Source organism: Furipterus horrens, unplaced genomic scaffold, assembly GCF_987537825.1.
Source record: "Furipterus horrens unplaced genomic scaffold, mFurHor1.1.pri manual_scaffold_1, whole genome shotgun sequence".
Classification (NCBI taxonomy): Eukaryota; Metazoa; Chordata; class Mammalia; order Chiroptera; family Furipteridae; genus Furipterus; species Furipterus horrens.
Window position 1 is genome coordinate 20,886,043 of NW_028327171.1, and position 14,861 is coordinate 20,900,903.

Here is a 14,861-nt window from a genome sequence, read left to right on the forward strand (position 1 = left end):
CCGCCAATCGCTCCCTAACAGCCAACCCTGATGGGCGCGCCCCTAGTCCTCGCCACCGACTCTGGTAGCAGCGAGGCAGCAGCTCTGCGCACCCGACCTCGGTGAAAACCGGCTTCCCAGAAAACGCCTGGGGTTAGGGGCGACACTCTGGCAGAGCCGCCGGCTTTTGCCGGGCGGGCTCGGTGGAGACACGCCCCTCGCCTCCCGCGGAGCTCCCGAGCGCCCAAACTCCACCCACCCTCTCCGGGAGCAGGGCTCTTCGCCTGCCCCCTGCACTCCGGACCTTGCAGAGCCTCCAGAAGGGCCCCGGAGCAGTACTAAAGGCGAACGTACTGGATCCCGAACCAGAAGCGCACGGGTCTGCAGCCACGCGGAAGCAGCGCGGACCCCGGAGTCGAGCTGCTCGCTTGCAAGGTGGGGAGAAGGAAGATGCCCAAACGAAGTTGATCTTCGGGGAAAGGAGGCTGGGGAACTCCCTCCCCACGCTGGAGCGCAACATAGTGAGTTTGGCTGGACCTCGGTGAGCCTCCGGCGAGGACTAGCCGCCCCTTGGGAAAGCGCAGTTGAAAAGTTGTCGGCCGCTGGCGGTGCCCTGTTGTGTAATTTAGGCGCTGCCAGCAGGACTGGGAAGTTGCTGGCCCGCGCGCCAGCCTGGTTCGGTCCCGGCCCGGGCGGATTTCATGGCCCGCGGCGAACGCGGGGTCGGAGCCAGTGTGGGTGAACCCCCGCGTGCCCCCTCCCGCGGGGATCCCCCGTGCCCGCTCCCTTCCGCTCGCCTTTTCCGATGCTCGCAGCTCCCCTCGCCGCTGCCGCTGCCCTCACGCTGCTGCTTTCCCCTCGGAGCCGCCGCCTAAGTCCGGGAGGACAGAATGACCGAGGTGCTGTGGTCGGCTGTCCCCAACGGGACGGACGCTGCTTTTCTGGGCGGCCCGGGCTCTCCCTGGGGGAACAGCACGGTCGCCTCCACCCCCTTCGTCACCCCCTCGTTCGCGTGCTCGCTGACCAAGACAGGCTTCCAGTTCTACTACCTGCCGGCTGTCTACATTTTGGTGTTCATCATCGGCTTCCTGGGCAACAGCGTGGCCATCTGGATGTTTGTCTTCCACATGAAGCCGTGGAGCGGCATCTCCGTGTACATGTTTAACTTGGCCTTGGCCGACTTCTTGTACGTACTGACTCTGCCCGCGCTCATCTTCTACTACTTCAATAAGACGGACTGGATCTTTGGGGATGCCATGTGTAAGCTGCAGAGGTTCATCTTCCATGTGAACCTCTATGGCAGCATCTTGTTCCTCACCTGCATCAGCGTGCACCGCTACACCGGCGTGGTGTATCCGCTCAAGTCCCTGGGCAGGCTCAAGAAGAAGAACGCCGTCTACATCAGCGTGGTGGTGTGGCTCATCGTGGTCGCGGGGATCTCCCCCATCCTCTTCTACACGGGCACCCAGGCCCGGAAAAACAAAACCATCACCTGCTATGACACCGCCTCGGACGAGTACCTGCGAAGTTATTTCATCTACAGCATGTGCACGACTGTGGCCATGTTCTGTGTCCCCTTGGTGCTGATTCTGGGCTGTTACGGATTAATTGTGAGAGCTTTGATTTACAACGACCTGGACAACTCGCCTCTGAGGAGGAAATCCATTTACCTGGTGATTATTGTACTGACTGTTTTTGGTGTGTCTTACATCCCTTTCCATGTCATGAAAACGATGAACTTGAGGGCCCGGCTGGATTTTCAGACCCCAGAAATGTGTGCTTTCAATGACAGGGTTTATGCCACTTATCAGGTGACAAGAGGTCTAGCAAGTCTCAACAGCTGTGTGGACCCCATTCTCTATTTCTTGGCAGGAGATACTTTCAGAAGGAGGCTCTCCCGAGCGACCAGGAAAGCTTCCAGAAGAAGTGAGGCAAATTTGCAGTCCAGGAGTGAAGACATGACCCTCAATATTTTATCCGAGTTCAAGCAGAATGGAGATACAAGCATGTGAAGACGCAAGAACCCCAAACACCAGTGTTTATAACATGGTAGGATGCTTAAGAGAGCCATGTGTTTCCCCCTTTAAGTTTCTAGAAGTTTAGGGAAAAGCCAAACCAAGAAATTAGTGAGTTAAAAAAAAAAAAAAAAGAGAGAGAATAGAACTGAAAAGGTCCACACACACACACTTAGCTTATTTGGGTTTGCTCTCCAGGCCTCCCTTCTTTCTCATCAGAAGTATGTAAATAAAATAATTCTGCCCTAGTTAAACATTTTCTTTCTTTTCTGCCTTTACAATTTACAAGCTTTTCTGTGTAAAGTGCACTTGAGTATTTGAGCTATTTTGCTATTAATGATTTCTCCAAGAAAATTGACCACCTGAAACTTAAATTTGTGATTCATCTAATCTTTAATGTTTTAAATAACCTGTGGGGGTACAAATTGAAAATCCACATTCTCCAAGTTAGCATAGTATATAGCAAAGTACTAAGTTCGATTCATTCATTATCAGGTGAACAGAGATCTCAGCTGGTGTCATTTTTGGTCTTGTCAGTGTGGGTGGTAGCTGACTGAGTTTCTTGGAGACTTGAATGGAAAAGTAAAGCCAATGAATTTAAAAGCCTAAAAAGTGATTGTCCAGTTATTTCTAGAAAACTGCTCACTCTATGTTAGGTGCTAAGTGTTTGATGATGGAAGCCTGTGTATATTATCTCACAGGTAAAATGCATTCAAAATCATCAAAGTGCTTGTACTTGCCTTTTAAACAACATGAACTCTGTTAGACTTCCTGTGATAAAGAGCATTTACTTGCATCACTGCTGTGCAATGCCTCTGGAGTTTGTTTGTGTTCCAGTACAAATGCTCACTCACATCTGTGAAAACAATTTTTAAAAATCACAGATAAATTGCAGCCCAAGCTGAATAACTGTTGGCAAGTTGAGCGCTATTAGGCAGGAGGATGGTATTATCAGAGGGAGAGTGGTTGACAGTCAATCACAATGCATAGCCTGGAAGCATATTCTCAAATGTATGAGGCAACAGGGAGTGGGGAGAAGACATTTTTAGATTGAGGACTTTAAATTAAAATAAGGATGTAAAGGTTTTTTTTTTCCCCCTGTTTTGAAATGATGGAAAATATTAAATGCAATGAAAAGGAGGCAGAATTTATGTAGGTTGTGTTGATAAAGTGAGAAGGTACAATTCTTTGCTAGATCTTATATCCTCATATTTAAAGGGAAACAAACTTGAAATATATGACAAAGGGATATGAGGATAATTAAATTTAAGTTCCTGAGGTACCCCAGCAGTGAAAAGTAGTACAAACTACTCAGTCATATTATAAATAGTTTGTAAGAGAAGACCACTGGGCAGTGTTTCTCTTATATTTGTTTCTCTGCCAAGCAGTAATGAGAAATCTGTCAAACACTTCAATAGTTTTAATAACATTTTTAATGAATGCTGAATTACTCCCTTTCTAGCCCTTAAAACCTTAAAATTCTATATAATGTAGAATAATGAGGTGCGATAAAAAAACTTACAGCTCCAAACAAATCACTCCGGTGTCAAAATAATGTTTAATTATGAAAACTAACCTCAATAAAGCCAACATCAGCGTCTGCAACTCATGGTGGAATAACTTGTTTGAAAGTACTTTATAAATAAAATAATTGGGGGCTGCTGTGTCTTAAGGCAAGAACCTGTGGGACATAGTGATGTGTAAGTCAGGGATTGATTTCAGTTTGTGCAATACCTGGATATATGGCAGACTTACGAGACCTTCAGTTTGTTCTTAGAATTACTTCCATTTATCCAGTCTCAGGCCAATAAGACCAATGAAAAAGGGCTACGTTTAGCTTTCTAAAAAGCAGTTCTTTTTTTTTTTCATGTTCAGTATTAATGCACAGAATTATTATAGAAGACATCTTTTAAGTGTCTTTCCTACACTTACTCATTTTGAGGAAAGAAAAGGGTTAGCCACGTTCTCCCTTGGTTAGGGTCCTACAGGATTGTCTGTTGTGGAATCTTCAAAGAAGAAATCTAAGATGTGATCACTGTATTGTCCCTGACCTACATCATGTTCAGTGAGACAAGATTATATAACTAAATTGAACAAAATGGAAATTTCAAAGCCATCCTGAAACTCAGAGGCTAATGGTAAACATTTCTATAGTATTTTCCTAATCATTTACTTTAGTTTTCTTCCTTTTAGGTCTCAGAATGCCCAGCGTGATTTACAGTCTGTGTTAAGTACATTGTTTCAGCTACCAGAGAACTTTCTTATGGAGTGTGGATCCATTGAGGAGGTGGACGGTGACTAGACCTGTTTTTTTTTTTCAGAGTGTTTCTTCTTTAGCTTCATACATCACATAGTAGACAACAGTGACATGTGAATGCATGTCAAAGAGAAACAAGAATGATCTCACTAACTCCTTCCAGGCAAAAGAGGTCTCTGAGATGAGTTTGTGTTAATGGTGAAAACATACAGAGGGTCAAGATGAAGCAGTGATCTTAAAATCTGAATTTTGACATGTGATGATATTATTAAGTATTTTAGTAAAGGCAGAAGTCTGTTGGCATTTTGATGAAAGAACTGCTAAAATTACAGGATTTATCAGTTAACTAAATTTCACAATACAAAGCTTTTAATGCCAAGTTCAAGGTGTTTTATGGCACACAAATTACGTCTTTGACTCTTTCAGCATTAACATGTTTGCATTGAAATGGTAAAAAAGACAAACTAAGAAGAAGTACAGCATGAGTGTAGAATTCAGGGTTTAAAGCACGACATTGCCACTCGGCCAGCTTTGGAACTTGTGACCCTTTCAGGACCATTCTTTGGATTGAAAAGGTTGGATAACATCTGTCTGTTGAGGCCTTGGGAGGGTGTGGAAACATTAGAACTACAGACAGCTAGAGGTGCATGAAATCTGCTACTGCACTTTCCAGGACTCTTCAATTCCAGTCCTTGGCTAAAGATTCTTACAAAGTTCACCAATTGTGATGTGGAGCTCTGACTTGTAAATTTTTTCAGTCTCGTCTGACAGTACCTTAAGCTGCCTTTGGATACAAAAGATGTCAGTGCTTAGAACAGCTGGAATTGGACTGGTGACAACGAAGATGTGTAACTGGCTAGAGATCTATTGAAGCTTTAACTTTGCTGGTCAAATCATAGCTATCATCATAGTATTTATTAATGAAGCTTATAGTTCTTCAATTGTACAGATTGAAAGACTTTCTTGAAAGGTCCAACATACTGATATAAGTTATATTTATTACAGTGTATAATATTAATGTCCCACTGGTATATTTTACATAATATATGATGCATAGATAAAATGAGTTATTGTAAATTATGCTTTTCAAATATTAGAATTTTGAAATGTTTGTCTTCAGATTTTTTAAATCTAAAATATGAAAATCTGTTTGTGATACAAGTGATTAATTTTCTGTAGAAATGCTTATGCACGATTTTCTTTCTATTTAAAGTTCTTTATATACAGACAGAATTTGGTGTCAAACTATCATCAGATCAATAGCAAGTACAAAACATCTGTGTCTGTATAGTCTACATTTTATATAATATAGAAAAGCTTATATTGTCTTTTCAGGATATTTAGAATTGTGCCCGCAAATATGATCAGAGCTCTTTTATTTCCAAATGCAATATGCTTGTCCTAAATTCAAAATAGAGCTCTTATGTGTTAGAAGTCTGTGGGATGGGCATTATCAATGTAACATTAGAATTTAAAGAAAAACTTTAGGGAGATAGTGAAAGAGGCAGCTGGTATAGTCAGTAACTGCTCAGTTCTGCTTTAATTTTTGTGCCACGTTTCTTTGTAAGGTAAAATAGTATAATCTTAATTTTTTTGAGGTGGAGTTTCTAAGTAAAACACTACCAGCAAGTTTAACACTGCTATTAATTTTAAACTGTTTCATTTGTTCAGTTGATAACTTTAATTCCAAGTTCTATAGTGATAACTGTATTGTTATATATTTGGCTGCTGAATTGTTACATTTTTTATTCTGTTGTACATTGTATTATATTCATAATCACAAACTAATATGAAGGGGAATATATGTGACATCAAAATTTGTGAATTTGAATTCTAGTATGTTTTAGTGCTGTTGCGAAAATGTTTATTTTTATATTATCTGTGATTTAATATAGATAATTGACTAGGTTTCTTTGTGATTAATAGTGCCATTAAGTGGAAACAGTGTTACTTGACATTTTGAGCTTTCTCAGGTTGATCTAAATCAATGGTAGCTTAATAAATTCTAAATTAATTGTGCACAATTGTGTTTTAAATAAAAGGAATGTACATTTCCTATACGTTTGCATGCAGAAATGTACAATATCATGTGTGTTTCTGTGTGTGTGTCTAAGGCATGGCAGCCAACTTTGCATCTGCTATTGATAATAACAGCAGAGCCTTGATGTAATCGTGGTCACTAGAATTGTACTTACAATAGGCAATTTAAACTAAAGTCTCAATAAAACTATGAAATGTGGTCCGATGGCTTCTGTTATTATACTATTAATACGCACTAATTTCCCCAAATTTTGACATGTACTATTATAACACCTGACCAATACTGTAGGCTGTAAGGAATATATGCAGGCATTTCTTAAGGTGTAGCCTGCACTGCAAAATAGTGAAGTGTTAAAGACAAATCCTGGCACATGATCACTGATCAAATTGTCATTATTTGACATTATTATTAGGAATGTGACCTAACTGAGGAAAATACTAAATGCAACCTTAACAAATATCTCCCATACTAATGTTCTGTATTTAAAATGTTAGCTCTAATCTTTTGCCTAATTTATAATCTATGTGAGTAATCACAATAACAAGAATCCTATGCAGTTTCTGTTTATTAGTCTGCCCTGTCTGTGTCTCTCAAGTTTATTAAAAAATATATATCAGGTGCTATGCAGTGAAAACGTGTACAATGGAATGAAAGCATACTTTAAGCACTACAGTTTTTTCCTTAGTGTTGGAAGGCAAGTGCACGCACGGTGGCCCTGTGCTGGGTTTTTTGGTTGTCTGCCAACAGGTGCCAGGTCATAGAATGCTGTAAATGAAAACGTGCAAATCTCTTGCAGCCCTCAAAATATTTCTGATTCGGTTTTAACTCCTTACCTAGCTGTACTACCCAGACTTCACCACCTGGGAATCCTCACTTATTAACATCAACTTTGGTAGAGTTTTGTGGGTGTGTATGCACGTATATGTGTGTACATTTATTTAGTACACATGAATAAATTATACAGATAATTATCTTTCTGATTTAAGAGAATTTACCATAAAGCTTTGAGCACCTTTTTATTTTCAAGGTCATCTCGGGACTGGAGTTCAGAGACCCTTCTCTCTCCACAAGTAAGTATATTGCTTTTAAATTCTCTTTCACTTGAATGGACTAAGTCGGAAGTAAGTTTATACTCTCTTTTCAGGAACTTCAGAATTTTGCCCCCAAATATGATCAGAGTTTCCATTTCCCAATGTGAAAAACTTGTCCTAAATTCAAAGTAGATTTGTTATGGTTTAGAAGTCTGATTGGATGAGGCATTAAACACAAAACAGATGTCACTAGAAATCCATGTTAATGTTGATAGTCTGCTTACTTTAAGCTTCCAAGGTTATATTGCTTTAGGGTAGACCCTGGGGGCTGACATTCCCAGCCAGCATTGTTTCTGGGACTGCTGATCTGATGATCCAAACAAGGTTGTGGATGGACACTCGGCATCTGGGCTGAGATCTGGCAATACTGCAGCCCCTTGGGTATAGACGTGGGTGTGGAGGCAGTCAGTACTAACCAGAGGGAAAAAATGCGCTGCCCTTCCTGGTCACCTGACAAGGAATCACCTGCATGAAGGGAGAAAATCCTTGATGGCAGATTTAAACAGAAAGAAGCCTTGCGGATGATCCAATCCCACCACCTCAGTGTGCTGGTGAGAGCCAAGTTTTCATTTACAAGTGGAATTAGCAAAGGACTCAGGGTTTTCACTCCTATGAAAATATTCATTGCACATTCCAGGGCTCTTCATATTGTAGGTTTTGACCCATTAGTGTGTCAGGAAGTCAGTATAGTGGGTTAGGATATAAGAGAGGGCATAACTCAGTGGGTAAGCTTTTTGATTTTAATTTCACACACACACACACACACACACACACACACACACACACACACACATTTATGTACTTGTATCTTGTATCTTGGGTCTTAGTGGACTTTTGATTTCTTACAAAGGGCCTGGTTAAAAAAGTTCAAAAACTACATGAAACCTTTCCCAAAGAAATTATTAAAGCAACATTTAGCCTACATCTAAGGATGGCTATCTGCAGTTAAAGACAGTATAATTGACACTCAGACCTATGTAGATTTTGGTAGCTTAACTTTTCATATTATTCCATCTGGTTTAAACAATTAACAGCAAAACAGTAAATGTCCATTATGTTTAGGAGCATCAACTTTGGAGCCTTGGTTTTGAGCCCACCTCTGCCACTCGTGTACCCTGAGCATGTTACTTAAAGCCTCTTGGCTGTGTGTTCCTCAGCTATAAAATGGACATAATAATTTGCAGCTGACAGGATGTTAGGAGAATTCAATGAAATAAAATATGCACAGCACCTACCATATAATACACATTCAATAGATGGTAGCTATATACCATTCTTGAGACTGCTAAGGATTTTGCCAGTTTATGTGTTATTCTTGTTTCTGTTTTTATTGATATTAATATTTCTATTGTCTTTCACGCCATGGATGCTTTGTGGGTCTCCTGGAAACCCACATTGTGGGATTGAGAGTCTCCTAGAAATTCTGATTGTGGGATTAAAGGCATTTAACATTGTTCTTTTGGACACTCCGTTGAATATCCAAGGTCAGATAATAAACAAGTATTCAATTCTGATGATTTGCATGGTGATGTGTACTGTGTGGGACAAAGATATGTAAGGCAAAGTGTACTGCTAAAAATATATCAACAGGAAGAGTCTGCTGACCTCCTTAGCTGGGCCTCACCTCTCAGGTTCATGGTCTATTTTCAATCACCACAGTCCAGAGGCTGGTCTTCAGTTTTACAGATCCAGAAACTTGATCTCTCAACAGTTCACCAAGAGTTCACTAACTCTGGGGCACTGACTCACACCAAGTGAACTGACAAGAAAATCACTTATAACTAGAATGGCACTTTATGAGTATATAACAGCTATATTCCAGTCACAATAACAGACATTTGCCTTTTTGTTCAATCTAATTATGGATTAGAAAGATGCCTTCAGAGCTTAAAATAAGAACAAGGAAAGGTGATTTTCTTGAAAGGCAATTCCATTAAGGTAGAAGAGCTGAAAGAACTACCTATTCCTAAAGATATTGGTCATAATAATCAGCATCTATCCTGTTCTTGAAAAAAATTCTGCCTACCTGGAAGAGATTGAAATGTTCACATTTGCATATTTTCTTTTAAAATCAGTCCCACTACCATCTACTTCTTTTCTCACATATTATACTTTAGTAATGTCTCCCAAGGGCAGGAGTGGCAGGAGGGTGGTGGCAGAGGAGGCTGCAATGCTTGCTAAGTTGGAAATATGGGTTAAAAGACGTCCAGTTGGAAATGGTACAGTATGGCATTACAGAGTTCAGGACAGAGTTATAGGAAGAGGTAGAGGTTTGGGAATTGTTCATGCATAAATGACGGCTGTGGGGGAGGGACTGGACCACAGGCAACACCAACATTGGGGTGGATAGGAAAGAATACTGAGCAGAAAGACTTGGAGCCATAAAAAATTCCAGATGGCCTTCTGAAGAAATCAGTTTTAGAGAGAGTTTTTAGGGAAGAAAACTGTCCCTTTTTAAATTTTTTTCAGAAAGAGCCAGAAGGAGCCTGTTGCATACAGAAATTAGAAAGTACAGTATTCTCTCACTTATCATGGGTATTACGTTCTAGAACCCCACCCCCCAACCGTGATAGGTGAAAATCCGTGAAGTAGGAACCTTACATTTATTTTAGTATTTATATATATTTTAAGGCTCTATAAACCCTTCCCACACACTTATAAACCGTTCCCAGTCCTTTATTAACCTTTCCCACTCCCTTATTAACCTTTTCCACATCTTTATAAACATTACGTACGTTTTTAAACATATTATACACTTTTAAGCCTACGTAACTTTAACAGCATACATATATAGTACCACAAAATCCCGTGATATAGCAAAAAGTCCACGATAAATAATTAAATATAATATTTTTAAAAATTCTGCGATACAGGGAGGCCGCAATAAGTGAACCACGATATAGAGAGGGACTACTGTATTGGTGTTTAATTGAGATCACTTTTAAACCATAACAATAGTCATGATTACTGGTCACTGAATAAGTGTTTTGGTGATGATAGTGAAGAAAATAGATTAGTAGTGTGAGACAAAGACAGAAATTAGAGAGAGCAAGTTTTAAAGAGAGAGATTTCTTGATAACGTCAGAGGAAACAAGGATAAGAAGTTTGGTCAACAGAGGGTAGAATAATATAGAGGAGGAAGAAGGGAAGGTGTGCCATGCTTCGTTTTCATCTGGGGGTCAGGGTGTAAAAAACTGAAGGGGCAAAGACAGCAGTTCGGAAGAGTTTGGAGTTCGATAAAGGAAAGGGAGAATATAGATTCGTGGTGGCTCCATGGGTGAGAAAAATTAAGGTTAACTAAGCACAAGAACAAGCAAAGAGATTTGCACTCGTTTCGGTACGCAATAGAAAGCCATGGAAAGTTTGAAGTCAGAGAAATAACATATAGAGAATCTGGGAAGAGAGGCAAAGGGAACTGCTAAGAAATTGCTCTGAGCAAGATATTCGAAGAATGGTGGTGGTGGTGAAGTCATGAGCAGAGCATGAAATAATTTGTAGGAAGGAGTAACCAGCTGTGGTGTCTGAATACAATGGAAAAGAGGAGACAGCAGTCAGAGATGACTGAGGTTCTGTCTGGAGAATCTGGAAAAATGATAGTGACATTGAATAATGTTAGTGATATAGAATGTTGGAAAGAGAAGCATGAGAGTACAAAAAAAAAAAAAAGCATGAAAATAGATAAAACTTGCCCTGTGCAATAAATATAATATTACTCCATTTATTTTTCTATACCTCAACTTCATTTTTATGAGCCTCTTTGGATAATTTGGCAGAGATTTAATTTAAATTTGTTCAGTTCCCCTGCCCTTCACCTTGAGGTTTGGCTTCACCCCATAAAGTGGAGTTACTGAAATGAGGGCCTGTGTTCACATTGTCATCTCTCAGCACTGGACACCCATGAGGTGGCCTGTGTCTGTGCTCTCTGAGCAGATGCCATGCCCTTCCTGGGATAACTTTATTTTACTGCTGCACATGGGCAGGCAGGGGCACCTTAGATGTACAACAAAGTTAATTCTATTCAGGAATTTTTTTAGTGTTTCAGGAAAATGTTTAAAAAATATATTGGAACATGGGGGAAAAAAAGGATGCAGTAAACAAGTATGAATAAAGAAAATACACTTTTCTTCTTTTGAGTTTTCTAAAGTATGTTTGATGCTTGAAGCAAAAATTATGATACTGTTTAATTTGGTTTGAAATATATGTAGAAAAAATAAGATGGACTCTTTATAAATGATGGAAGGTAAAGAGACATAAAGGGAGGTAAGGTTTCTATACTTCACTTGAAGTGGGAAAATGATAGCAACATAATGGGAAAAGTTATGCCCATTTAATGTAACAGCTAGAGCTATGGCAAAAAAGTAGTTATACAAAGAAATACACTCAAAAATAATATAGATGAAACAAAATGAAATTCTGAAAAATATTGAAGGAACCCATCCATAGAAAGGAGAGAAAAATAAATTGTAGGGAAAAAAAAAAAAAGAGGGAATAAACAGAACAAAAAACAAAATGATAAATTTAAACATTAAATACAAATACACCAAGTAAAACACAGTTTGTCAGTCTATATTTAAAAACATGACTCAGCTTTATTTTGTCTATAAGAAACTCACTTCAAATTCCAAATAAGAAAAGTCAAAAGAAAAAGAAAAAAGTCAGAAGAAAAGAAATAATGAAGCTAAAACAAAAAATTATTTAGAACACAAAATCAACAGAAAAAAATCAATGAAATAAAGATGTGGGTCTTTGAAAAGATCAATAAATGTGACAAATCTTTAGCAAGACTGACAAAAATAAGTTATGAATATGATTAATGAAATGGGGTAAAACTAAAGATCCTGCAGACATCAAAAAAAGTAGTAGTGGAATATAGCAACAATTTTATAAATAAAAATTTGATATCTTAGATTTTCCAAAAATAAGGATTTATCAGACCTCACCCAATATAAAATAATTTTAATAGCCTTGTAACTATTACTGAAACTGAATTTGTAACTTAACCCTCCCCTTCAAATATAAGAAAGAAAACAAAAGAAAGAAAGAAATCTCCAGGCCTAGTGGGTTTCCCTGGAGATTAAACAAAATGGTTAAAGAAAATTTCACACCAATTCTACACAATTTATTCCAGAAAATAGAAGAGGGAACACTTACCAGCTTATTATATGAAACTAGTATGACTCTGCTACAAAAAAAACCACAAAGTAACAACAACAAAAAAAGGAAAATAAAAATAAAGAAAGAAAGAAAGAAAAAGAAAACTATAGACCAATATCCCTGATGAATATAGTCTCAAAAATCTTTAACAAAATATTAGCAAATAGAATATAAGAATATATAAAAAGAATTATCATCACCAAATAGGACCTGAGATGCAAGGTTGATTTAATATTTAAAAATCCATTTATAGAATTATTATAGTAACAGACTAAAAAAGAAAAGTTACATGATTATACATGTGGGGGGAGCCAAGAACAACAGAACTATTTATAAAAAATTGTGTATTTGTTCTTACATGTTTAAACTTCAGTCACCTTCAAAGTACTCTCCATTTGATGTAATACATCTATCAAGACATTTTTTTTCACTGCACAGAATGGTTTTGAACTCATTAATTTTGATGCCTTTCAGTGCTTCTGCCATTTTTTTGTTTCATGTATTCCATGTCAACAAAATGTTTCCCTTTGAGGGTTTTCTTCATCAGGGAAAACAAACAAAGAAACAAAATGTCACTCAGGGCAGATAGGGTAAATAGGAAGGATGGGGCATGGGGGGTCATGCCATTTTTGGTCAAAAACTGTTGAACACTCAGAGTGGGGGGGCAGGCATGCTTGTAAATTGTGCATCGTGAGATGGGCAAATGCACTGAAAGGATCTTAAAAAAAATTCACTGAAGCTGAACACAGCCTCTTACAACAATGCTAGCTGGTACACTGATATAGATGGATTTCTAGAACACTCACCTGGTGGGGGAAGCCTGTACTAAAAGTGGATCTTCCTCCAGAAGATAGTTCTAGGTGGTTTGGGTTCCCCCTCGAATCATTGATGAAAGAAATGCATTTGACACAATATATTTACTCATGATAAAAATTGTCAGAGAAATAAAAACAGAGGGGAATTTTCTCAACTTGATAAAGATCACCTATTAAAAAAACAAATGCAAACAAACAAAAACTACAGCTAACAATATACTCAATGGTGAAAGACTGAATATTATTCCCCTAAGACTGCGAACAAGGCAAAGATTCTGCTTTTACCACTCTTTTTCATTGAAATGTGGGAAGTTCTAATCAGTGTAAGGTGAGGGAAGCAAATAAAACACACAGAGACTGGAAAGAAGTAATGAAACTATTTCCCTGTTTGTAGGTGATATGCTTGCCCATGTAGAAAAGCCTAAGAAATTTTAAATAGAAGTCCTGGAATTATGAAGTTGAGTTCAGCAAGGTCACAGGATACAGGATATACACACAAATATCAACTGTGTTTCTATATACTAACAGTCAACATGTACATGCTGAAATTAAAAATACAATGCCATATACAGTAGTTCAAAAATGAAATGAAATCCATCAAAACATGTGTAGGACTTGTATGCTTAAAAATACATGAGTTGATTAAAGAAATAAAATTGCTAAACAAATGAAGAGTCAGAACATGTTATTGGATTAGAAGATTCAGCATAGTAAAGATGTTAAATTTCCCCAATCTGATATGTAAGTTTAATATAATTCCTATCAAAATTCCAGCAAGACTTTCTGTATATATACAAAAGAGTATTCTAAAATTTATGTGGAAAGGCAAAGGACTAGACTTAGCTGAGATGATTATGAGAAATAAGAATAAAGTGGAAAGAATCAATACTCCCTGATTTCAAGATTATTACATAAGTGTAATAATCAAGACTGTGCAATTTTGGAGGAGGAATAAACACCTAGATACGTGCAATAGATTAGAGAACCCATAAATAGACCCAGAGAAAAATGTCCCAATGATTTTTGACAAAGGTAAAAAAAAAATTGAGGAAAATAGTATTTCTAATAAATAGTACTAAAGAAATTGAACATCCATGGCTGAAAAAGAAGGAAGGCCAAAATGAAGATAGGAGAAAACTTCTGGGCAATATGGAGGCATAGGTAGGCATGCTTTGCCTCCCTTTGTGACCAAAAGAAAGAATACAGCTACCTCAAAACTAAAAACAACCAGAACTATGAGAAAATCAATCTGCATGGAAGTCCAGCAAACAAAGATATAAAGAAGAAATACTCATTTAGACAAGTAGGAGGGGTGGAGCTGGGGCAGAGAGGATGTGGTGTGGTGGTGGCAGCAATGGCGGCAGCAGTGGTGGTGGTGGCAGCAATGGTGGCAGCAGTGGTGGTGGTGGTGGTGGCAGCAAGGCAGTGGCTGTGGCCAGCTGGCAGGAAGTGCAGTCACACATTATAAAAGTTGGAAGGGACACGTGGGGAGTAATGCCATCCCCAGAC

At 38.7% G+C, this 14,861-nt stretch overlaps 1 protein-coding gene and 1 long non-coding RNA gene across 2 annotated transcripts in view; one reads left to right on the forward strand and one right to left on the reverse strand.

The window, feature by feature from the left end:
* LOC150020741 (uncharacterized) overlaps positions 1 to 14,861 on the reverse strand; it is a 69,421-nt gene that overhangs the window by 28,206 nt on the left and 26,354 nt on the right. The gene's annotated exons all lie outside the window — the stretch shown is intronic.
* Positions 252 to 4,311, forward strand: P2RY1 (purinergic receptor P2Y1). Its single transcript, XM_090272970.1, has 2 exons — positions 252 to 2,028; positions 4,188 to 4,311. The coding sequence occupies exon 1, from the start codon at positions 870 to 872 to the stop codon at positions 1,989 to 1,991; it is 1,122 nt and encodes a 373-aa protein (XP_090129096.1). The 5' UTR covers positions 252 to 869; the 3' UTR covers positions 1,992 to 2,028; positions 4,188 to 4,311.